At 41.5% G+C, this 26,286-nt stretch overlaps 1 protein-coding gene across 1 annotated transcript in view; it reads left to right on the top strand.

The window, feature by feature from the left end:
- The window catches only part of LOC121925989 (spermatogenesis-associated protein 16-like), a 184,882-nt gene that overhangs the window by 54,669 nt on the left and 103,927 nt on the right, over nucleotides 1–26,286 (top strand). Inside the window, exon 3 of the mRNA XM_042458545.1 lies at nucleotides 10,176–10,321. Within this exon, the coding sequence (XP_042314479.1) occupies nucleotides 10,176–10,321 (146 nt within the window). The remainder of the gene's footprint in view (nucleotides 1–10,175; nucleotides 10,322–26,286) is intronic.

Here is a 26,286-nt window from a genome sequence, read left to right as displayed (position 1 = left end):
TATAATCATAGAGTTGGAAGAGGACTATGGGCCTCCCGCTCAGTGCAAGATCTCAAGCTGGAGCATCCCCAGCAGACAGCTCTCCAGATTCTTTTTGAAGACATCCAGAGAAAGAGAACCATCACCTCCCTAGGCAATTGGCTTCATTCTGGAACCATCAAGAAGCTCCTTCTAAGGTTCAATCAAACTCTACCATCTTGTAACTTCAAACCATTATACATGGTTCGGCCCTCATGGGCAGCAGACAACAAATCTGCACCCTGCTATTTGGGACAGCCCTGTAAATATTTAAACAGTGCAAACATGTCACCTTTCAGTCTTCTTTCCTCTTATTAGCTTTGCAAAAAAACGATTTTCCACTCTCTCCTGCATTTGTAATTCATGACCACACCAGACATGTGGAGAGCTGCAGTTTCAGTTAGAAGGACTACAGCATTGCATTCCTCTTTAGCTGAGAAAGCATATTTCTCAAGATCACCCAATGGGTTTTCATGGCTGAGCAGAGATTTGAAACTTAGTCTTCTAGAGTTCTTGTCCTACAATCAAACTACTGATCACCCTGAGTTTTCGGACAATGGAAAACCTCTTCTGAATAAATCTCACCAAGAAAACATTATGATAGGGTCAAGTGATGTTAAAACAGAACAACTACAAACTGCAATATTAACATGCTTGATGCTCTGTAGTTTTAGAAATCAAAACTCAAATTATTCATACCCATTTTTTAAAAATCTCCATTCCAGATTTCCAAACAAAAAATAAAATCTGTAAAATTTCAGTTGAATCACTTCAGAAGTCCTTTCTTGTTGTTGACAGTTATCAAGTCAACTTTGACTTAAAGTGATCCTATGAATAAAAGACCTTCAAGTCACAGTCGTGCTCAGGTCTTGTAGATTCAGGACCATGGCTTCCTTGTTTGAATCTATCTATCTTTTCCCACAGCCTTCTACCTTGCCAAGAGTCATATCTTCTCATGATATGTCCAAAGAACAACAGACTCACTTTAGTCATCCTGGCTTCTAGGGAGCCATTTATTTGTCTTTTTAGCAGTCCACTGTATCCATAGAACTCTTATCCAGCACCACATTTTGAATGAGTTGGTTTTCTTTCTATAGGTTGAGTACAGGTTTTGCATTAGGACAATCAAATGTTGTGGCACACCTATTTCTTAAAGAGTGAACCAATGTTTTTCAAGAGCCACACAAAGGATTTGCTATAATCTATAGAGTTGATTTTCTTCAGAAATACTTTGGTATGTTCCATTATCCAGTGTATGTTTGCAATATGATCACTAGCCCCTCTTCCTTTCCTGAACCCAGTTCCAGCATCTGTCATTGGAATCTATATTGAGCATTTTCAGTCTATGGACCATTCTGCCCTTTTCCATATTTGTTGACAGAGTTTAGTCAGAACTAGAGTAGATGCTGTCTCGGTAGACTGAAGCAGCTCTATTGGTATGCAATCTGTTCCTGGTGATTTATTTATCCCAAGTACATGGAGTGCAGCTTCCATTTAACTCTCCAAAACTGTAGATTCATCTTCAAATACTTCTTTCTTGAATGAATCTATAATTCTTTCATATCTCTTATACTATTCTTCAGTGTACTGTTTCTATTGGCTTTTTATTCATACTTGGTTATGTATTGTGTTCCTCAGATTATGACTACATTTTACTGCTTTTCCTTCATCTTTTCTTACTATTAATTCCACTGTATTTCTTCCTAAATTTTCATTTCCTGAGTAAAACACTATCAAACAAACATGCTTCATTTATATACCACTTCATACCACCTAAGCAGTGTCTAAGCGGTTTACAACTGTTAGCTAATTTATCTAATTATCTGACTCAAAATGTCCCATTCCTGATCTATTTTAGCTACTCCCCCGAAGTACTGCAATGTTTATACATTTCCATTTCTTGTTTTACTATGTCTAGCTTTCCCTGATTCAAGCTCCTCACATTCCATGTTCCTATATGTCTTGTACAGCTTCAGACTTTCTTTCACCTCTGAGCATGTCAACAGCTGAATGTCCTTTTGGCTTCAGTCTGGTTGTGTCATTAGCCACAACTCTACTCAGAATTGTCCTCTGTTCTACCCCAGTAGCTCTTTGATTGCCACCTGACTTGGGAGTCTCATCTTCCTGCACTATGTCTTGTTTCATTTTAGATTGTCTCCCATAGGGTTTTCATGGTAAAAGATATTTGAAAGAAATTTATTGTGCCTCCTTCTGCACAGTATGAACAAGTGTTAGCTATGGTGCCACTGCCATGGTCTCTGAGAAATCCTCTGTCAGTGTCACTCACCCACCAACTGCTGCTGCTGCTGCTGCCCAGTAACTGCTTGGCATGTTTAGTCTGGCTTCTCAGCAAAAACCTGTCTCACATGGGAAATGCTACCCTAAACTGCCATCATTTTAGTCTCTTGCCTCACATGAGCATGCAATGCTACCACCATGGAAAGATAGTGTTGTGGGGGTCCTAACAAAATCCATAAATCCTTACAACGTACATATTGGCTATTGGCAAAATGCAATAGAGTGGAGTGAGGTGGAAAAGACTCACTTCCTTTCTGGGCAATTCTTTTTTAGCTTCTCTGAAGCTCTGCTTTTATGTTTGTTGCTAGGTTACCCTCACACTGGAACCTTTTCAAGGTGGGCACACAAAATCCATAAACACATTATGTGGCCACAAGCAAGACCTTTCCTCTCTGCCTTGTTGTAGAATGTTGTAGAATGGGGATGATAACAACAGTGATCCACCTCATTATGCCATCTTTTGTATTCTTGAGGAGGTTCTTATTCTTATTTATTTATTTATGGTCTGGAGTTCGATCAGAAAAATGCAAACTGTAATAATGACCATAAAACTTCAAAGTGCAGTGTAAAATGATGCAGGTCTATCAAGCATCTGACCAGTTAGTCCTTCTGTATCAAAGCAATATATTCTGATTTCCCCAAAGTTAGTTTCATTAAACTAGGAAACTTTTCTGTGGCAAATTCTTTTGTTACATGTGCAGCTGTGATAAAAACCCATATATTGATATATGTTATATGCTGTTTATGAATATATGTAATATGCTGAGAAACCACTATCTCTGTTTATTATTTATTTCTTTATTTCTTTAATTTATATCCCACTTTTCTCTCAGCACAGGATTCAAGGCAACTAGTGCATATGTGTCTTCAGATTGCCTGTTGACTTATGGCAACCCCATGAATTAGACAAAGAAAGGGCAAGGAATGCTCAAAAGAGGTTTTGCCAGTTCCTTCTTCTGAAATATAACTTGCAGCATCTGGTTTTCATTGGTGGTTTTCCATTCAGCTTACAAGTTAAAACAAAATACAGCTTAAAAACATCACAGGCTTTCCAAAGGGCTCTAGTCTGTCTTTGGTTGGACCGACTCTGAGTTTTCTGCTGGCAGGGCTCCAGTCTCCATCCTATTCATTTTATTGCCACCAGCTCCCTAGTAAACTGTGAGGTTTCCTTGGCTCCACTTTGTGGGAGAGGACATTTATTTTTATTATGGTATTTATACCCCGCCCTTCAGCCCTAAAGGCTATCAGAATGGCTTACAATTATTATTTTTAATTAGATGGCTCCCTGCCCTCAGGCTTACAATCTATAAAGACACGACACAAAGGAGAAGGGAATGGTGGTGGGGAAGGGGATCCGGTCCAGCAGTTCTTCTCTCCCTCTGAGGCCTGGACCAAGGCAGATGTATGACTAAGGAACTTTCAACCGAGTTAAGTTTGAAACAGAACATGTACAAGAAATGGAAAAAGGGGGGGAATCACAAAAAAGGAATTCAAAGAAATAGCAGGCATTTGTAGGGGTAAAGTCAGAAAAGCTAAAGCGCAGAATGAACTCAGGCTTGCTAGAGAGGTTAAGAAGAATAAAAAGGGTTTTTTTGGATATGTCCACAACAGAAGGAAGAAGAAGGAAACGGTAGGGCCACTGCGTGGAGAATATGACAAAATGCTAACAGGGGACAGAGAAAAGGCAGAATTACTCAACACCTTCTTTGCCTCAGTCTTCTCAGAAAAGGAAAAGGGAGCTCAACCTGAGGATAATGGAGCAGAGGATAGAATAGGGGAATTTCAGCACAGAATAAGTAAAGAGATAGTAGAGGAACACCTTATTAATCTAAATGAATTTAAGTCTCCGGGACCAGATGAACTCCATCCAAGGGTATTAAAAGAACTGGCAAATGTAATATCGGAGCCATTGGCAATAATCTTTGAAAACTCCTGGAAAACAGGAGAAATCCCAGCAGACTGGCGGAGGGCAGACGTTGTCCCCATCTTCAAAAAGGGAAAAAAAGAGGATCCCAACAATTATCGTCCAGTTAGTCTGACATCAATACCAGGAAAGATTCTGGAGCAGATCATTAAACAGAGAGTCTGTGGACATCTAGAAGGCAATGCCATAATCACAAAATGTCAACATGGGTTTCAGAGAAACAAGTCATGCCAGACAAATCTGATCTCTTTCTTTGATAAAATTACCAGCTTGGTAGATGAAGGGAATGCTGTGGATATAGTATATCTTGATTTCAGTAAGGCCTTTGACAAGGTTTCCCATGACATTCTTGCAAACAAGCTGGTAAAATGTGGGCTAGACAAAGGAACTGTTACATGGATCTGTAATTGGTTGACCGGCCAAACCCAAAGGGTGCTCAACAATGGCTCTTTTTCCTCCTGGAGGGAAGTGACCAGTGGGGTCCCATAGGACTCTGTCCTGGGCCCAGTGTTATTCAACATCTTTATCAATGACCTGGGTGACAGAATTGGGAGCATACTTATCAAATTTGCAGATGACACCAAATTAGGAAGAATAGCTAATACTCCAGAGGACAGGATCAACATTCAAAATGACCTGAATAGACTAGAAAGCTGGGCCAAAGCTAACAAAAAGAAATTCAACACAGAGAAGTGTAAGGTACTGCACTTAGGGCCGAAAAATGAAACGCACAGATATAGGATGGGGGACACCTGGCTGAATGAAACTACATGTGAAAGGGATCTGGGAGTCCAAGTACACCACAAGTTGAACATGAGTCAACAGTGCGATGCGGCAACTAAAAAGGCCAATGCAATTTTAGGCTGCATTAATAAAAGTATAGTGTCTAGATCAAGAGAAGTAATAGTGCCACTGTATTCTGCTCTGGTCAGGCCCCACCTGGAATATTATGTCTAGTTCTGGGCACCACAATTCAAAAAGGACATTGAGAAACTGGAGCGTGTCCAGAGGAGGGCGACTAAAATGGTGAAAGGTCTGGAAACCTTGCCCTATGAGGAACGACTCAGGGAGCTGGGGATGTTTAGCCTGGAGAAGAGAAGGTTAAGAGGTGATATGATAGCCCTGTTTAAATATTTGAAAGGATGTCATATTGAGGAGGGAGCAAGCTTGTTTTCTGCTGCTCCAGAGAACAGGACCCGGAACAATGGATGCAAGCTACAGGAAAAGAAATTCCACCTCAACATTAGGAAGAACTTCCTGACAGTAAGGACTGTTCGACAATGGAACACACTCCCTTGGAGTGTAGTGGAGTCTCCTTCCTTGGAGGTCTTTAAGCGGAGGCTAGATTGCCATCTGCTGGGGATGCTTTGATTGTGATTTCCTGCATGGCAGGGGGTTGGACTGGATGGCCCGTGCGGTCTCTTCCAACTCTATGATTCTATGATTCTATGATACTATGACTGGAAGGAGGGCTCTACTTCTTAAGGATAGGCCCGATGGCGTTGGGCCTGTCTTTTCACTCCCTCCCATTTAGGTGATCATGTCTGCCACCCTATTTCCTTATTCCAGAGATCAGCCAGGGCTTACAGAATCACCTACCAAGGCAACAGGAAACTCTATAACAGCTATCAAGAATATGTCCAGAACCATAAACCTCCTGAGATGGACCATCTTAATTTTAAGGCACCAAGTCCCAGTGAGTCTAAACCCCAACAGGTGGTGATCTATCTATTAGAACAGAACTATGGAGAGCTCCTCCAGATCACAAATAATGACCCAGACAGGCCCATGGATGACATGGAAGAGAAGAAGTCCTACTGTGCCTGACAAAGTGGCCTCAGTATAGATGTGGAAGTCTCCTAGCACAACAAACCTGGGGAGATTCCAGTACTGCTGCTGAGACAAATTCAGCCAAGGCAGGAAGGGAGACTGTTGAGCAGTAGGGTGGGCACTACACCAACTGATTCCCTACTGTGTCCTGGCTACCCACTCTCCAATACATACAGCTTAACCCAGTAGACTGTGGGATGGGACACCTGCTAGTAACTCTCCTAATGGACTGGAATGTATGAATATATCCCAGTTTAGCTCTCTTTTTAAAAATGATAGACAAGATCTCTGCTGGATCAGACTGAAGGACTATTGTTTTGGCCAAATGCCTTTGTGAAGTCCGTAAGATGGACACATACTCAACAGTACCCTTTCATTCATGTTTCCTTGCAAACTGCCCCGAATCTTGAGGGCGGCACATATAGCTGCCATATTTTGTAGCCATTGGTAACTGTGTCTTCCATGAACTTGTGTAATTCCTCTTTAAAGCTGCCCAAACGTTATACTAAGGTAGAGAATTCCATAGATGAAGTGGTACCATAGATGAAGTGGTACCTCCTTTTGTCTGTCCTGAATATTCCACCATTCAGCTTCATCAGATGTTTTCTTGTATTATGGCAGAAGGGTGGAGGACTCTCTATGTCCACATCCTCCATATCATGGCATTTTCATACAGCTATTAATGGATATATATATATATATATATATATATATATATAGCCATGATGGTTGCTGCCACACCAAAGCATTAATGCAGTTTGACTCCGCTCTAATTGCCATGGCTCCATCCTACAGAATCCTGGGAGTTGTACAACTTTGTTCTAGCACCAGAGCTCTCTGACAAAGAATATCTCATAAATATCTCACAAAATGACGTATCCCATAGCACTGAGCCATGGCAGGTAAAGTGGTGTCAAACTGCATTATTTCTGCAGTGTAGATGCAGTCCATGACTAGTAGCCATTAATAGCATTGGTAAAATGAAGGAAGGAAGGATCAATGGGTGTCAGCTGAAACACTGGAAAGTTTAACTCTTCCTCTGAATATATTTACCTGATTTAATACCTCCTAGTGAGCTAATATTTGTTTCATGAAGAGAAACAATCTGATCCCCAAGTGTCAGCCACCTCACTGTGATCACGAATGGGGGGGGGGGGCTTAGAGAAAATTATTTTCTTCTCCTGGCACTGCTTGAAACTGCTCCATATAAATGGAAAGAGAATCTTAGCTTCGCATTAGAATTTCAGAATGCTTTTAAAGTATGCAGTAATAAGGTGATTATTCTATATTAAATTCCATGGAAGAAGAATATGAGGTGAAATATGAAAACAAGCCCATTTCATCCTTAAAGCATTCTCTGGACCACTTTTCAAATGATTCCCTTCCATTAACTGAGAATTAAGAACAGAAATTACTCCCTCTTTTTATTATTTTTCTACTTACGTGCCTTCATGGCTTTCTTGATGGATGGATTAAAGCAGCCTTTTCTAATCTGAATCTCTTCTATTATTATTGGGCGGGGGGGGGGGGGAGGCGAGAGGGGAAATCATAAAAGGTATTCTCATATTTTTATTTCTTTGGTCCTGACCTTTTTCACTGACTAAGGGATATGCAAATCAGACTCGCAGCATGATCATTGGGAGAAAATGATTCTAAATGGTCCCAGGATATTCCCCCACCACCTTTCAATTCATCCTTCATGTGCTCTACTATGCCTCATGGAAATCTCTCATAATGAGTAATGAATAGCACTCTCATTCCTCATAACTCTGCACCACTTTCTAGACAAACAATGAACACAGCCGGACAGTATAAGGCAAAATGGGTTCTCAAGTACCTTCTCTACAAAAGACACAGAGACAAACAGAATATGAATTTTTAGAAACTTCTCTTTGGTTTTCTGGATTTTGTGGTGTAGTCAAGGCTGGACTTTTATCCCTGACTTTTGGATGGTAGAGTTACTTTTTTAAAATAATGGCCATTACTCATTAGGCGGTACTGATAGTAGCCTGTTGCCATTCCAAGATTTTAAATGTAAATCATTGTGCCATGGCTCCATCCTACAGAATACTGAAATTTGCATTTGTTGAAGTGCCAGCTTTCTTGGGCAAAGAAGACTAAATATCTTGCAAAATTACAAATCTCAGGATTCCATAGGATAGTGTTAGAGCAGTTAAAGTGATGTCAAACTGCATTATTTCTACAGATGCACCCCCAGTCAGGCACTCTTATTTCCCTAAGATGGCCATATCCCACCCCCATGATTACAACATCATTAGGTTATTTCCCAGCTTTTAAACAGGTTCCCTCCCACTATTAAAAAAAAAAGCTAAATGTTAACCTTCAATTAAGAGGTTTAAACTAAAATATGGTGGTATTATTGGTCCTTCCCCCCCACACACACACACACACACACACACATACTTGAGCCCACCTTCCTCTGAAAATTTCTCTCAAATTGAAATTCACTTTTGGCCTGGAAGACATTCCCCACCTTTGTCTTCCAGTGGTTGCAAGTTTTACTGGGAAATATCAGAGACTATTACATCTCTCAAACTGATGTACTAGACCCGTGGTTCTCAGACAGCGGGACAGGACCTCCAGGGGTGTGTACAAGACTTGATCAAAGGGGGTGCGAGACTTGGAGAACCTGATCCCTCCTCCTCCGCCTCCTCTTCCTAAACTTTTTATTTGTAAAAAATGACACATGCATTGAGTTGAATATTGAATTTACTTCAATAAAACTGTTCTAATTTGAATGTTATTTCCTTATAAAAAGTTAATGTAGGAATATATATGAATGTGTGAATGAAAATACTCATACTGAATAAACAAAATATACTTATTCATACACTATGTCAAGGCATGACGTCCATATGTAGATTTTTAACCAAGGGTAAAAAGTTTTAGTACTACGCTGCTAGTCAATTGAAGAATAAGACAATATTTAGCAGAGGGGAAAAAATCAAATGTAGTTTATTTTGTAACGTATATATTAGTAGTTTTAAATACTTGTGCATAATCAACACTGGTTCATCTTCCTGAGGAAAGGGAAGTAAAGATAGAGTACTTCATGGTATCAGAAGTGTGTGAGCATCTCACCAAGAGAAGGTCTTATCACACATGCTCCATGGAGGAGAGACAGGGAAAGAGAGAGATGTGAAAGAAGATGAGACCCAAGAGAACAAAGAAAGGCTAGGTCATGCAGGAAGAGAGTGAGGCCCTTATCACACTAAGTTATCCCAGGGTCAGTGTGAAGGCAATGTGAAGGCAATGCAGGGGCAATCATGGGGTTTCAAGTTTGTTTATCACACAACGCCAAACACAATCAGGAGCCATCTTAAGCACAATCGGGGGTCATTTCAGGGTCATTCCAAGGTTAGGTAAATTCAGGGAAAAAGAGGATTTACCTAACCCTGGAATGACCCTGGAATGACCCCCGATTGTGTTTAAGATGGCTCCTGATTGAAACCCCATGATTGTCCCTGCATCACCTTCACATTGACCTTAGGATAACTTCAAATTTTGCTCGTGTGATAAGGGCCTGAATGTGAACAAATGTACAAACAAAATTACCATAAACATGCTGCACCTAAACTTCTAGCAAGTAGCATGCAATCTTTTAGTACAGGCATTAAAGATGGCTATCTCCAACATGCTTACAATAAACTGTTTTTGTTGTTGTTGTGTGCCTTCACCTTGTTTTCAACTTATGGCAACCCTACCATGGGGTTTTCTTGGCAAAATTTGTTCAGAGGAGGTTTGTCATTGCCTTCCCCTGAGGCTGAGAGCATGTGACTTGCCCAAGGTCTCCCAGTGGGTTTTATGGGTAACCTGGGATTTGAACCCTGGTCTCCAGAGTCATAGTCTGATGCTCAAACCACTACGCCATGCTGGAATAGTAAATTACACACTGTAATAAATTACATGAAGTAAATTACACATAGTAAATTACAAGCTGAAAATTACAGGAAGCAAAATAGTTTGGACATGATAAATATGATATGATTGTTCCAGTTATTTTCTGGATGTATAATTTAATTTTGTTATTTGTGCTGCATCAAACCAGTAGCATGTAAATCTTTCTTTCTTTCTTTCTTGCAAGCTTTGCAGCAAAGGTGCAGCTTTAGGGAAACCCTTTGAAGCCTCTCCAAAAGATATTTCAAGCATTGCCAGTTTCATTGAAACAAAGCTTGTAATCTGCTACTTGAAAATGAGAAAGCCTGACCTTGCGCTGAATCATTCTCACAGGTAAAAAACCCCAAATGTTGATGTAATCTTTTCAGGGAAGATATCAAGCTCAAATGTGTTCATGCATGCACAAAGTTCAGGCTAGAATGGGAAAACATGTCAGAACTTATTTCAAGATGAACGTGTAAGGATTATGGCAACTGCATTGGTTATCTCTCAATTTGCAGACCATGTGAGGTTGTATGCATTGGTGTCTAACTTTACAAATGTGTAGTCCTTCTGATGGGTTTGCATGCACATAATTGGAAACATGATGCCAGCCTAAAACAAAAGATCTGACAAATTCTCTTTTTAAAAATGTAACTCCAAGAATCTCTCAGTCAACATGACCATCTACCATGCTGGGCAAGAGAATTTTTTGAATCATAACACCCAAAATTTGCCAAACTTTGGGCTATAACACTTTTCTCTGTCTCCCTTTGTTTTGGGGTGTTGTTGTCATTGACGTGTATGGGTATGGGGGTGGATATGGGATATGGGCTGCTTGATGATGTGGTGGATGCTTATGCTAATGTAATGGGAGCTCCTATTGAGGTAGTGCGGGGCAAGGGGAGGTATGGCGGTAGGAGAGTGGAGTTACAATGCAAAGGAAGGCGAGATCGATGAGTAATATCTATCTCTCCTTCCATCCACTCTCCTAACCAAAGAGATCTGAGGGTCAGTCCAGCTGTACCACAAACCCTGTTTCTGCTCCTGTGCAACGCCAGGTCTGTAAAAAACAAGACCTACATAATCTACGATCTACTGCAGGATAAGAACTGTGACCTGACGTGCATTACTGAGACCTGGCTTGGGCCTGAGAGTGAGGCAGTGTGGGCTCAGGCCCTCACAGCTGGGTACTCAGTCAAGGACCAGATCAGGTTAGGTGCGGGGGGCGGTGTTGCCATGATCTATAAGAACACCCTTTCCTTAACCAGGAACCCTGTCCGGAAAACAGACTTCATTGAGTGTATTTACCTAACCCTGAAGGCCAGAGACAGTCTGGGGATTCTGTTGGTCTACCGACCACCCCATGTGCTAACAGACTCCCTGGCCGAGCTGACACAGCTGGTCTCGGAACTGGTGTTGGAGTCCCCGAGGCTTCTTGTCCTGGGGGACCTCAACATCCCTTTCGAGGTCAGTCAAAATCCAACAGGTGCGGCTCGGGAGTTCATGTCTATCATGACTGCCATGGGCCTGTCTCAATTGGTTTCAGGGCCCACGCATTGTGCTGGTAATACCCTCGATGTCGTCTTTAGTATGGACATGGACACTCCGTGGGCAGAGATCTCTAATATCTCTGCCCTGTCATGGATGGATCATTTCCTGGTTGAGGCTCGAATCAAGGCTTCTACCTATTGCCCCCCCCCGGGGGTGGTGGACCTATTAGGATGGTCCACCTTCGAAGGCTGATGGAACCCAAAAGGTTCCAAGAAGCCCTAAAGGGATATGTGGTTGGAACTGACAGCGATTCTGTTGATGCCCTGACCAACACCTGGCATATAGATCTCTCCAGGGCTATACACAGTATCGCTCCCAAGCATCCTTTCAGGCCTGCTTCCAAAAAACAACCCTGGTACACGGAAAATCTCTGGGAGAGGAAGCGGGTTCTGCAACGACTAGAGTGCAACTGGCGAAGACATCAGCACTTAACTGACAAGGCACTCCTAGACTCTCTTTTGAAGGCCTATGGAGTGGCAATAAGTGCAGCAAAGCATTCGTTTTATGCTACATGTATTGCATCCACAGAGTCGCGTCCGGCAGAGCTGTTCAGGGTAGTGAGGGAGCTAACACATCTGCCCCCCTCCCTGAACCCTATTCTAGAGCCATCCAAAGCCTGCTGCGACAAATTTAACAACTTATTCGTGGATAAAACCTCTCGGATAAGGGCTGATCTCGACACCAGTATTTCTTCAGAATCTATAAGAGAGGTGTCCAGAGCTTCCGTGGACCCTGTTAAACTGGATCACTTTGAGTTTGTTAGTACCGAGGAAGTGGACAAAATTCTTCGAAACGTTAGGAAGACGACGTGCTCTCTCGATCCCTGTCCCTCATAGCTGGCAGCTCAGGGGGGGATGCTGTGCTAACTATGTTGCACCGCATAATTAATACATCTCTAAGTGAGGGACAGTTTCCATCTAACTGAAAATAGCAATGGTGAAACCCTTGCTTAAAAAAACCCTCCTTAGACCCCTTGATTCAGAATAATTATCGGCCTGTTTCGCTGCTGCCGTTTTTGGGGAAGGTGATCGAGAGAGCGGTCGCTTTCCAGCTTCAATCGATCTTGGATGAAACGGATTTTCTAGACCCATTTCAAACTGGCTTCCGGGCGGGCTATGGAGTTCAGACTGCCATGGTCGCCTTAGTCGATGATCTCCGTCTGGGCATGGACAGGGGAAGCGTGTCCCTGTTAGTGCTTTTGGACATCTCAGCGGCTTTTGATACCATCGACCATGGTATCCTTCTGGAATGCCTGGGGGAGTTAGGTATCAGGGGCACTGTGCTCCAGTGGTTCCGTTCCTACCTCTCGGGTAGATTCCAGATGGTGCAGCTGGGGGACGTTTGCTCCGATAAGGGGGAAATAACATCTGGTGTCCCTCAAGGAGCTATTCTGTCCCCCATGCTATTTAACATTTACATGAAACCGCTGGGAGAGATCATCTGGAGATACGGGGCGCGGGGTTATCAGTACGCTGATGACACCCAAATTTGTTTCTCTGTGTCTCCGACTGATGCAGTGACTAGGGATGGCATCTCTCCTCTAAATGCTTGCTTGGAGTCGGTAATGGGCTGGATGAGGGAAAACAAACTCAGTCTGAATCCAGAGAAAACGGAGGTACTGGTGATAGGTTCCCCGGGTCCAGGTGGTGAGATTTGCCATGCTGTTCTGAACGGGGTCACGCTCCCCTTGAAAGGACTCGGTTCGCACCTTGGAAGTGCTCCTGGACTCGTCGCTCCAACTGTCATCTCAGGTGGATGCGGCAGTCAGGAACGCTTGTTATCAGCTTCGGCTGATACGCCAGCTGCGCCCCTACCTGGACCGGAGGGACCTTGAAACTGTAGTACATGCTCTGGTAACCTCTCGATTGGATTTCTGCAAGGCACTCTACATGGGGCAACCCTTGTACCAAACCCGGAAGCTACAGCTAGTGCAAAATATGGCAGCGAGATTGGTCGCTGGTGGTTCCAGGTCAGACCACATAACACCTATTTTGAAAGACCTTCATTGGCTGCCTATTTGCTTCCGGGCTCAATACAAGGTGTTGGTTATCACCTATAAAGCCCTAAATGGCTTGGGCCCAGGGTACTTGGAGGACCACCTCTCCCCATATAATCTGCCCTGCTCACTCAGGTCAGCAGAGAAGAATCTGCTAGAGGTCCCAACTGCGCGTTATGCAAGGACCTCACTACGGGCCTTTTCCATCTCGGCCCCAAGACTATGGAATAATCTTCCAGATGAGCTCCACTCCACCACATCTTTAGATACTTTTAAAAAGAACCTTAAGATCTTTTTCTTTTCTCAAGCCTTCCCCCCATGAGATGTTAGTTTAAGTTCCACCCCCTCGGTTTGACGACCTTGTGATGTCTATGGATTTCCCCATTCAGCTGAACCTGTTGTTTTTATTGTTATTGTGATTGTTTTTAGATACTGTTTTAATTGTTTTTATCTTGATGTATTTTTCACTTAAACTTGTACGCCGCTTTGATCAAAATTGGAAAAGCAGGATATAAATAAACTATTTATTATTATTATTTATAAATGCTTGCATCTAAAAGTGTTGGGCTACTTCTTCCAGATGTATTACACTTCACTTCCCATCATCTCCAGCCAGTGATGTTGGGGGAGGCACACAGCTATGGCTTTTGATTTGTGTGCTCTGGAGGACAGAGAATTAAAACCAATAAGTTAAAAATTGTGGGAACCACATTTTGGCTAAACAATAAGGAAAAAACATAGCCGCCTGAATGATTCAATCATGGTACAGATTGCTGTAGGAGGCAGTCATCTTTCCTTTCCTGGAAATATTTAAGCAGAGGCTGTATGACCAGCTGTTAGGAAGGCTATAGTTCTTTGCTACATTGACTTCTTGTATTAAGCACAGAGCTGGATTAAATCAACTCTAAGGACCCTTTCAACTCTTTGATTTCTACAGAAGGATGAGGAGAAGTAGGACTGGTGCAAACCAGAAAACTGAAACAAACCCTAGGTTCTGAGAATAGATGAAGAGAACTAAACTAAAAACTTGAAGGTGGGCATGTCACAAGGTAGATGCTTAACCAGCAAAAATAGTTAAGAAAGAGAGAGAGAATAAAAGAGGGTGCATCTACACTGTAAAAATAATAGAGTTTGATATCACTTTAAATGCTATGGATTCCTGGGATTTGTAGTTTTACATGGTCTTTAGCCTTCCATGCCAAAGAATGTTGATACCTCACCAAACTACAAATCCCAAGATTCTGGACAAAGGAGCCATGGCAGTTAAGGTGGCATCAAACTGCATTGTTTCTACAGTATAGATGCACCCAAAGAGCCTGTTTGATACATATTTGGGAGTTTCTCTTTTAATTCTTGCTGTGAGCTATTTAGCCGCAATTTGAATATTAGGATTGAAACAATATTTTTTTAATTTGCATGTGTTGAATGGCACTCAGCTTTTATGTGACTCAGGGCGCTTTCATGCTTTTAGTTTACGGTAGTTAAATTATGTTTTTATTCATTTCCTGTTTGGCTCTCTGGAAAAGCTTTTGCTTGAAATATGTCAGGCACAATTAATGTTCCATGGGGATATATGTAATTTTTCAGCACCCTGGGCTATGTCTCTCTAAGGGTGCCATTTTGTATTATTATTATTCTTTTATTTTTTTAAAAAAAAGATATAGAAAGAAAAGATAAAGAAGAAAGATAGCAGGATGGAGCCAGATAAGAAAATAATGGAGGAATGAAGAGAAAAAGCAACAGAAAGATAAATATATACAGTGAAAAAAAGAAAGTGGGTCCTGTTTATCAAGCTGGAGTTATAGGTCAGCCTGAAAAGGCTGAAGGTTGCTGTTATTTTGATTATTATTTTTAATATATATAGTGCTATCAATGTGAATGTCACTTTACAGAAATACAAGAGAACAAACACCTGTACCAAGGGGCCTATAGCCTATAATTTGGCATAGGGAATAGGAAATGGGGTAAGAAAGGAAAGGGCTAGTAGACTGAGAAACAGGCTGTAAATCTTAATCTACAGTGTGAGTCTTCTATTTAAAGGTGTCATACATTTAAAGACATCCTTTAGAAAGAGAGATGCCGTCTCCTGCCACACACTTCATTACTATCACCTCTGATCACTGATTGGAGATTAAAAGGCTAGTAAAAGCACAGGAAAGTGTTGCATACACACAAATTCAGGGTTACAGCCTGGAAAGGTGTTGCATGGATCTGGGTTCTGATTCAGCTGATGAAGCTGTTACCTAGAAATAATTTCTGGTCTGCAGCCCAGGAAAGGGGTTTTGGAAGCTCTGTGCTCCAGATTCTGCCTATGTCTGCTCTTCTGCACCATGTTGTACTTGGCATTGTGCAGGCATGAGGGATCAGAAGGTTTCCTGTTCCTTCTTTACCTCCTACAGCTTCTCCTTTCCCTGCCCACCACTGGAATACCACTACACTTGTATTGGATGTAACTCTTTGCTAATGTTATTCTTGGTGGAACCAACAAATAATTTTAGCAGTTTTCTTCCTGCTGTGAGATAGTCTTTGAAAACTGTGCAGCAAACTGTACAGACTATTCCACTGTGGGATTCATTCTGTGCAAAATTCACATGTGATATTTTTGCATAGGCTGCCCCAAAATATTATTTCTGCATATTTTCTGTGTAGAAAATACTATTTCCTGCACATAAAATACTGGTATTTGAGAATGGGGTGGGGGGGCGGGGGGGGTGTTGCTTGTTTGTTCTTGCATAAAATGACCAAATGCAAATTTTGCATACAATGAATCCCAAATTTCAAATATATTTATCCATCAAAATTCATCTTGTCAGCTATTTTTTCATCCTTAACTTGGTCTAGGACAGTGTTCTTTGGTGGTTTCTATGTCAAAGTGGTGATGAATTCCCTGCTGGTTTTAGTCCAAAGTTTAAATAAACTATCCAAGATTCTTAATGCTGTTCCCAAAAATTTTCTTTTAAAGTTTGGATTAAAAGCTGGAGCAGATTCATCACTCCACTGACATGGAAGCCACCAGCCACTGCTAGACCAGGCTATTAAAAGGATCATCCTCTCTTGCTTATTAAAACCCTTGGTGAAGCTTTCATAGGACCCACACCAATGTCTTATGTGTATTTGGCTGATAACAGAAAGAAGGCCTTCCCTGTGATGAGCCTAAGCAATGAAACTCCTCATCAAAGAAGGTCCACCTTGCTCCCCGGCAGCTACATTTCCTATTTTATACAGTACAGTTCTCTGTTTGCCAGGGAGCTGACCTCTGCCTGAACATCCTTTATTTGACAGGTTGTCCTGTCCAATTGCTGTTCAGGGAGAAAGAACATAAAAAGAGAAAACAGGGACCTTGGTGATGCCCATTACTTGTTAGCCCCCATATAATAAAGCAAGCAAGCCAATCTCCTGATTAAAATCTGCCTCATGGTGGTGAGATGTTGCAGTGATTTGACACTGTAGTTATTCAAGATGGCTTTAAAGTTTGGTTAGAAGCATTCTTTGTGGACATGGTTATTAAGGAGATATTAATTCCAGTATCAGCAGCAAGATGGATCTAAATCCAGTTTCTGGGCAACCTGGGCAGAAGGGTGCTATATAGGGTTACCATTTCACCTCTTTTCCCCAAACATGCCCCCTTTTTAAGAATTGAGTCTTTTTTTGGGGGGGGGGGCGGATGGATTTTTTAAAAGTCCAAGGCTGTTCACCTCCTGCCCATTGGTGCTGCCACCTGATTGCCACCTTGCTCCATTGTGAGCTCTGCTAGGAAAAGGGATGGAGGACAGCCTGGTGGAGTGCTCAGAGAGACAGGAGAGGAGAAGGGGTTGGTGAGATGGCGTGTAGAGCAGATGAGACAGTTGTTAGAAGAGGTGAGGAAGGGGGGAAGGGAAGACAAAATATTTAGGGAGTTTAGGGAAATTAGCAATTATCAAAGTTTATATAGTAGGGGTATTTAAAGTGAGAGTCATCATAGCAATTGGAGGTTTAAAGTAATCAGTCCAGAAATGTGTTCCTTTTTTATTTTCCAAATACGATAACCCCAATGTAGCTCATGTTTGGTTTCTGGGCAATGCAATATCATCTGGCCAGGCTTGTGCACTTGTCCCTCAGGACTTTTCTTTTGCTTTTGTAAGTAATCCTGAAGAAGGAAGGAACTGATCAGTCCATTCCTGCTTTAACTGTTATCATCCAGCCTATGAGGGAGTTGACCAGGCAGGCCCAGCTCCATCAGGGCTAGCCTGGAAGAAGAGACTCTTCCCTTCATAACTGTCATCCTCTGGCCTGCGAGGGAGTTGACCAGGCAGGCCCAGCTCCATCAGGGCTAGCTTGGAAGAAGAGACTCCTCCCTCCATAACTGCCATCCTCCGGCCTGAGAGGGAGTTGACCAGGCAGACCCAGCTCCATCAGGGCTAGCCTGGAAGAAGAAACTCCTCCCTCCATAACTTTCATCCTCTGGCCTGCGAGGGAGTTGACCAGGCAGGCCCCCATCAGGGCTAGCCTGAAGAAGAAGAGCCCTCCCTCTGGTCCATCTGCCTTGGTCTAGGCCTGCAGAGGAGAGAAGAAGGCTGGACAAGATCCCCTCCCCCCCTCACCATTCCCTTCTCCTTTTGTGTCATGTCTTTTAGATTGTAAGCCTGAGGGCAGGGAAAGTCTATTATCTCCTCTGTTGTAAGCCGCCCGATTCCCTGTGACTGGGCGCATATAAATAAATCCTATTAGTTTAATTATTATTATTAAGACGCTGACTTTGAAAGGTGGCTACGACAAGGAATACCTTTTAGAGTATTGCAAGCAAGTCAGTGCTTCTTCCTATGCTTTACCTGGGGCATTCATCCAAAAAGACTGTAATGGACTAGACAAAGAGGAATATCTCAGATTAGTAATTTCTGGGTAAGGTGCTTCCCTCAATGGGTTGAGAGTCATGCAATTATAGATATGAGTCCAGAATCATCACAAAGTGTGATCCAGTTAGAAATCACTTGCCTATTAAGAGGGTACAAGTGGAAAAATGGAAGATGTTGAGGAATAATGGCCAAATTCACAATAATTGAATTCAATTTATAATGGAGAATGCAGAATAAATCTCCTGTCCCTGTGCTTGTCACATTACTAAAAGCAGGTCAGCAGGAGCGGTTACATACAGCACTTTAATATGAAAAAATTCAGGGATACAATTAACACAGACAGAAACTGAAGCATAATCAATAGCTGGATTTTTTCAAAGAAAAAAAGATAAATAAATTATACTGAACATTCCAGCTATAAATAGCTTTCAGCCATCCATTATGTGATTTGCTTATTCCTTCCTATTGAGTCTTAACTCTCATTGCTACATTAGAATGGTTTAGTAGCAATTGTGGCTCAGGGGGCAATTCAAACTTTAATTTTCTGTTTCCATTTTCTAGAAGATCCCTTGTTTCTCATGTGTTTCTTAGCTTCCCTGCACGTTTTAGCACATTAAATCAAGATTGTTGTGCTATTTGGGGACCTGTGTCCAAAAATTAGTTTTCTGGACAATAGAACCAATTGCCTAGAGAGGTAGTGGGGTCACCTTCTATTGTTGTGGTGTGCCTTCAAGTAATTTCTGTCTCAAGATGACTCTAAGGCGAACCTATAATGGGATTTTTTGGCATGATTTGTTCAGAGAAAGTTTGCCATCCGGCTGAGAGTATGTCACTTGCCCAAGGTCACCCAGTAGGTTTCATGGCCAAGTGGGGAATTGAACCCTGGTCTCCAGAGTCATAGTCCAGCACCCAAACACTGGTTCTCATGAATACATGGATGTAATTCTAAGTGAGTGCACTCAGGAGAAACCTTAGTCTAACAACTTTCACACTGATAAAGCTCTGTTAGTGCCTGGAAAGCACAATTCAGCTCTATCCAGAATATTTAAAGCATAACTACTTTTAAACAGCCTCTTATTTCTAATTAAACATTGGAAATAACAGCAGAAAAAGACTATAACATATTGGGAAATGGTTCCACTTCCTTGGAGCTATGGGATACATCAAGGTAGCAAATCATATGGTTTACAGGTCACATATTCCCCCACACACAGAGAGAGGGAGAGACACGGAACCATTATGTAATCTTGAGCTGTTTGGAGGGGGCTGGCCCATTTTTTGTTTTGTTTTGTTGTTTTTGGTCTTTCCCTTTAGTAAAAACTGGGAACTGCTTGTTTAACACAAGGGTTTTTCTTTATCTTTTACATATTCTATAGGCATGTTTGATTTTTGGTGGGGGGAGGGGATATGGGGGGGAAATCGAGTTTTAGAGACTATCCAGTAAGCAATAGATCCAGAGAGGGTGGCAGATTTAACCCTCCCATCTGTCAAGCTCCTCAGCTATGGACAAATACTTTGCCTTAGTACAAAGGCACATATACACACATAAGGCCACTTGCTATGTGATCCTGACATACTTTGGTACATGTACGTAAGACTCTGATGGATTCCCCTTCTTTGACAGCAAACCATTTGTGAATGACTTAAGGGTAGGAAAGTTTTGAAAGCATTTTATGACTGGAATCTTGTAACCTCTCCTGGCCTAAGACTTCCCCCAACTTGACAGAAACATGACTCACCCTTCCTCCAATCACTGGCAGATTGAATCTCCTTTTTCCTTCTCTACAAAGTAGTAATTCCCAGTACAGTTTGAAGCGAATCCTGATTCAGGCTATATGACCCTTGTTCCCACATGAACCCTTTCCAATCCTCAGTGGATTGATTCCAGTTAGGATGAAGCGGGGCAAATGCAAAAACCGTGGGGTTTTTTGATAGTAGTTTCTTTTTTTTTTTTTCATATGATCTTTATTAAATTTTGAACATATTAAAAAACAAACATATCTAGCATTTCAAAGTTACAGACTGATAATACAATTAAATATATCAGTTTCTTATTAATAAAAATAAATAGAATAGACAAAAAGAAATAATAATAATAAAGAATAAAAGAAAACAAAAGAAAAGAGACAAACAAACATACAAACAAAAGCACTTCCAAGTATCCAGAAACAAACATTGAACTTTTAAAATTGTTGATAGTAGTTTCAAAGAGGTTATTTTCCAAAGAATCAATTCTGACTCGTGTCCAATAAGTGGGAACACCACATCAGAATCGATTCTTTCTAAGAGGGGAGGGACAAATGGCAGAGGGGTGTGTACCATCCCCCCCTGAGATGTCACACACACACATACCACTGCTGCCTTTTTTTTAAAAGGGGATCAAAAATTGATAGATTCGTCAAGCAACTACATGTGAAGGCAGATAGTTGCTTGACCAATCTATCAATTTTATGATGAATTTAATAGCTGGATCAAGTGATCCAGATGTGGCAGGGGTGTTTTGGGACCCGCGGGGGTCCCCTTCCTCTATGCCATGGCTGGATCACTCAATCCGGCCATGACAGGGGTCTTTGGGGGACCCGCGGAGATTCCCCTCCCCTCTGCCATGACTGGATACTTTGATCCAGCAATGGCAGGGGCCTTTGGGGGATCTGCAGGGATCCCCCTCCTCTCTGCCTTGCCTGCATCCTCTTTGGCCTTCTCTCTGAGCCTCACACTCTCTCAGCCTCAGGGCACACATCTGTCAGCTTCGCACTCTCTCAGCTTCCAACCCTCCCCCCTCAATCTCCCAAGCTGCTTACATCACAGATGATTGACAGGGGGTTCTGGAGCAGCACTGCAAGTGGGGACAATAATCGTGCCCAAAAATAGCGATTCCACTCCAGTAAGGAAAAGACCCCCTTTCATGGTGGGAACAGGGGACTTTTTAGAATCGCTTTCTAAACCAGGGCAAGGGTGAATCAGGAAGCAATACATCCTGCCAGTGGGAGGATGAACGTTTAATTGCTTCTCAGTTTTTCCCATATTCCTTGAAACTTTCTTCCATGGCAGCTCCATTGTTTCCATGATATTTAGCAGCATCAGCCCAATTGCTCCAGGGCTGCCCCACCATCACCTCTGGATTAGGCAGGTAAATGATGTTTCCATCAGGCTTGGGGAGGTTGGACCAAGAAGTATTATTTAGTTATATTTAGTATTATTTAGTTAGTTATTATTTAGTTACATAACTAAGCATATGTAATTAAGTAGCTGATATAGGCTTCTGGCCCAACTTTATAGCAGGGGATGGGGTTTAATAATTGTAAACATGCTAGTTTGGCTTAACTATTTAAAAATATGTTGTACATGTCTTAGTTTTTGTTCCATTTCTTGGGAATCAAGCATTCGGGCATGCCTACAGATTAATGATCCCAGCATTTCATATGACTAACTATATAATTTCATCTTTCCTCTTGTTTCAAAGGTCTGTTTCAAATTCTGTCCGATGGACAATAAATGAAGGACTGAGGAGTCAAGAGTAGCCTCTCCAACCTTTTAGTAGTATTCAGTCCTTATCTAGGAACTTATGTAACTTGCTTGATCTCAAAACATTCTGAGAAAGGAGTTGGAGCACTTGTGCCATTTGTAAGAAATGCAGCTTTGATTCTACTTTTTGATTCTGAGATAGCATTGTAAATTTTGTTTGATTCTGAGATAGTGCTGGAAATTTGCATTACAACAGCTTTTGAGAAGTAAAAAGATTTCAAAAAATCTCCTGTATCATGTGTAAAATTTCTTAGGATCAAACTGTACATGATACAGGAGATCTTTTGAAATCTTTTTGAAAACCTATTTAAAAGGCAAAACACTGCTCTTAGAGATTTTCAGATGAAGCAATTCACTCAACATAGGGAGCAGTAAAGGAAGTGATCCACAAGGAATCAAGAATAACAAAATCTTGTGGGAGCATCTGCAGCACCAGGACATCATTTTGCCCATCCCTGTGTTAGATATCAAGGGAGAAACATACAAGTACTCCCATTGCATCTGTATGTTCCCCACAACACACAAGTATTGTTTATTAATCTTTCAACATTTATATGCCACCCACTAACAAAAGTGCTTGAGGCAGTTTACAAGAAAAGAGAACGTCTAGATAAAAGATAAAGCAATAAAACCATACAATCTAAGTATATATAAAAGAAACAGTGGGGAGAGAAAGATAAACCAAAGATAATAAAACTCACAGCAGCATCAGAAATGTTACAAACCTTAAACCTAAAAATGCCAGAGGATCAAGCCTCCCCCCCAAAAAACAAAGAATATAAGTTTAACCATTGAAAGCTAAAATCTCAAGAAATGAAAAGGTAGTCACCTGTAAAGGCCAGTGTGTGGCTCTCAAATGGGGTGCCCTTAAAACAGCCCTTACCATAGAATCCACCCCACTCACTATGTTTAATGAGCAGAGAGGCAGAAATGGCCTCCAAAGAAGATCTTGGAGGCCAGAAGAGTGTGTGTGTTTGTGTGTGTTTGTATAGAGAAGACAACAGTTTAAGTTGTGGTGGCCAAGATTGAACTGGCAGTAGGGTTCCCCACCATCAAATTTATTTTTGTGGCAGCAAAATAAACAAAACAAGATTTTTCTTTAAAATAAGGCCCATGTTCTAGGAGCACAATTCCACTTGTAAGTAAAACATACAGCAGAACTCCTTGCCTTAAAGGAAAAGCTGGACTCAGTTATGAGCTACCTTTGAGAAAAGGAGGAACAAACAAGGGGAAATCATAGCTCTTGGAGTTTGTCAGACATGATGTTTGTGCTAGAATTAGACATGACAAAAAACATTCAGTTCTTGCCCACAATGTTAGCTGCACATAGATGTTGCAGTAATGGAGGGCTAAAAATCATGTAGGATTGCAACTCCCAGCATCTTCCAGCATTAGCTATGCTACCTCAGGCTATAGGTTGCCCAACAACAGCTGGAAGGCTGTATGATTCACAACCCTGCTGAAATGCGTAGCAAAACATACCACATCTTCTGACCTCAGTATACCAACTGTTTCCTTGCCCATATCTAGCAGCACCAGTTAGAAGAGGAGGGCAACCTGATCATGCTAGGACATAAACTAAGGCCCTGTACAGACTGGCACTTTGTATAGACTGGTTTTGTAGGGCTGGACACCTGCACATGCCCAGCCTTACAATCAGTGTGCGGGTGGCATGATTGTGTGCGCCCATCCATATTGGGAATGCAATGATGATATGGATATCATTGTTGCACGCAAGGGCGCCAATAGCACCCGGCATGCAGTGCAAAAACAACCCACCAGGAGCGGGTTCTTTTTAGGCCTTGCGGAGGCCACAACATTTGTTTGCTGTGGCCTCTATCCGAGGCAGAAAGGGGCAGCATCTTGCCGCTCCTTTCTGCCTCTCTGTATCCCCGCTAAATTATCTGAAGATTATAAAGGGGGGGAAGTATCTTTCAGTGGTGTCTTGTTCTGTAATGTCTACAGATTTTATTTTGCCTTAAATTGCCTTTGATGAATTTAATTTCTCTTGTGTAGTATTTACATGGACATCTAATTGTCACTAATGAACGAAACAACATGGGGTTGGGTGGTGGTTGCATTTGTAATGTGAATGAGTACCTAGGCCAATATAAGTTTCATGTTCACCTTTCAAGCCACTTGGAGCAGGAACCAATTTAAGCCTGATGTGTCAAATTGGTATCTGTTTCCTGTGGATTCATTTTTTAGAAATGATTTGTGTGACTGGTCTGAAGATTACATTAAAAATGAGCCCAGGGAGAAGGGGGAGCCCTCATTTGATTAATATATATTACTGTGATGATCCAAAACAGGGAGATCTTCATCAGTTACAAGGGACTGTTAACAATTGAGCCTAGTTGTGAGTGTCCAAAATGATGGATGTATAATGTCTACAGTGACAATTAGGCACTCTTCCATACACCTGGTATCACTCTATATTTTGGGCATTGAACACACAAATGACTTATCATCTACATTCCCTTGCAATTGTGAACCATTCCTACACTTTGTGCAGTTTCACAAAGCATATTAATCACTTGATTACTGCAATAACATCAAGTGAGAACTTGCATGTGTAAATCGACCTTCACAGCTAAATAGCATGGTTGAAAGATTCATCTGAACCTCAAATGAATTTCATTTCAAGTCAGTTTGCACATTAATCAGATCTGCAATGGTACTTGTGAGATTTATACTTATGTCAATCAACCTATTGGAAGGCTGGATTGAGGGACCACGCATGTAGACACAATATCGATGTATGGATATTATGTATCATACATATATTATGAATGTACATATATTATGTAGCATGGTGCAGTGGCCTCAGAGATGGACTACAATTCTGGAAACCAGGTGTGAAACTGGAAAGGAAAAGCAAAGAGGGAGTAACTTGCAAATATGTTACTGAGTGGTTCTTGGATGAATGGGTGTGAAGCAATGCATGGAACAGCACAAACAACTGTATTGCCAATCCCAGCACAGAGAACACTGCAGAAATAATCTAGTTTAATGCCACTTTAACTGGTATGAATCGGTGCTATGGAATCCTGGAAATTGTACAGTGGCCCCTTGGTATCTGTGTAGATACCAAAATCTTTGAATGCTCAAGTCCAATTAAATACAGTAGTGTAATGAAATAATGTCCCTTCTATAAAATGGTAAAATCAAGTTTTGCTTTTTGGAATTTATGTGTGTGTGTGTGTGTGTGTGTGTGTGTGTGTTTTCAAGTCATGGATGCTTGAATCCGTGGTTAAAGAATCCATGATATGGAGGGCCAACTGTAGTTTGTTGTGGCATCACATCTCTCTGATGGAGAAGGCTAAATGACTCACAAAACTACAGTTCCCAGAATTCCAAAGCATTGAGCCATGGCAGTTAAAGTGGTCTTAAACTGGATTATTCCTGCAGTATGGATGCAGCCTTAATTGACTGAAAGGCAAGGTCTGGCATAGCTCAGGTTGAATATTGTTATATGGTTGGAACTAAGTACTGGAACTTGTTAAAGCATCTACTATTATACAGAATATAATGAACAACATGATTTCACTTGTTAATTCGTTAACTCTGATTCAGACCCTGACACAAGAGGTAGTCTCACACTTATTAATTAATTTCTATAGCACATTTGTCCACATTAAGATCATTTGGATCTTACCCAAATCCAGGAAGGGATTCTGAAGGGGGACCTTAGGGCAGGATGAGAGTACAGGCAGTCACACTCTTTCAGCGTCAGACGATGGAAGGCAGTAGCAAAAACACCTCTGAACAAATCTTGCCAAGAAAATCCCATGATAGGTTCACCATAGGAATGGCAAATTGGAAATGATCTGAAGGCACACAACAATAACATATTAAAGGGAGAAGAGTATATGTTTCTGAAATACTTTTTTATGAAGGAAAAATTATTTCATGCTCTGCTTTATAAATAATTACTACAAAGCAACAATATGAAAAAAAGATAATCAGTTACTTTGCTGCCAATTATAATCAAACCACTGGGAAGTAGAGAAACTGGAAATGTTAGGAAATCTTGGGTTACTACAATTTACAATCAAATGTGGGAGTAGGACATGCAAACCCATAAGAAAACTGTGGGTGAAGGCTCCAGCTTAGTCATAGAGTTAGAGTTGGAAAGTAACGTTTTTCCACCACACCTCACCCAGTTCCTCAGTCAGTATAACTGGCCATGCTGTCAGGAGAATTCTAGAAGCTGCAGTCCATAAAAGACAACAGTAGTGCTATGAGTAACAGAAAAACAAGCTGGATCCAGATTCAGTGAGATCCATAATGTCTGCAGCAGAAAGGCTTTTCACTGCCCTCTCCATGCTGTTTGTATCTGGTTTGTCAAATGTCATCCAAATAAAAGAAGCCACCTCTATGGAGACAGTGTTTTGTAATACAGGGCTGCT

Source organism: Sceloporus undulatus, chromosome 3, assembly GCF_019175285.1.
Source record: "Sceloporus undulatus isolate JIND9_A2432 ecotype Alabama chromosome 3, SceUnd_v1.1, whole genome shotgun sequence".
NCBI classification, from domain to species: domain Eukaryota; kingdom Metazoa; phylum Chordata; class Lepidosauria; order Squamata; family Phrynosomatidae; genus Sceloporus; species Sceloporus undulatus.
Note: the sequence above shows the minus strand (reverse complement) of the source record. Positions and strands in the feature narration are given on the sequence as shown.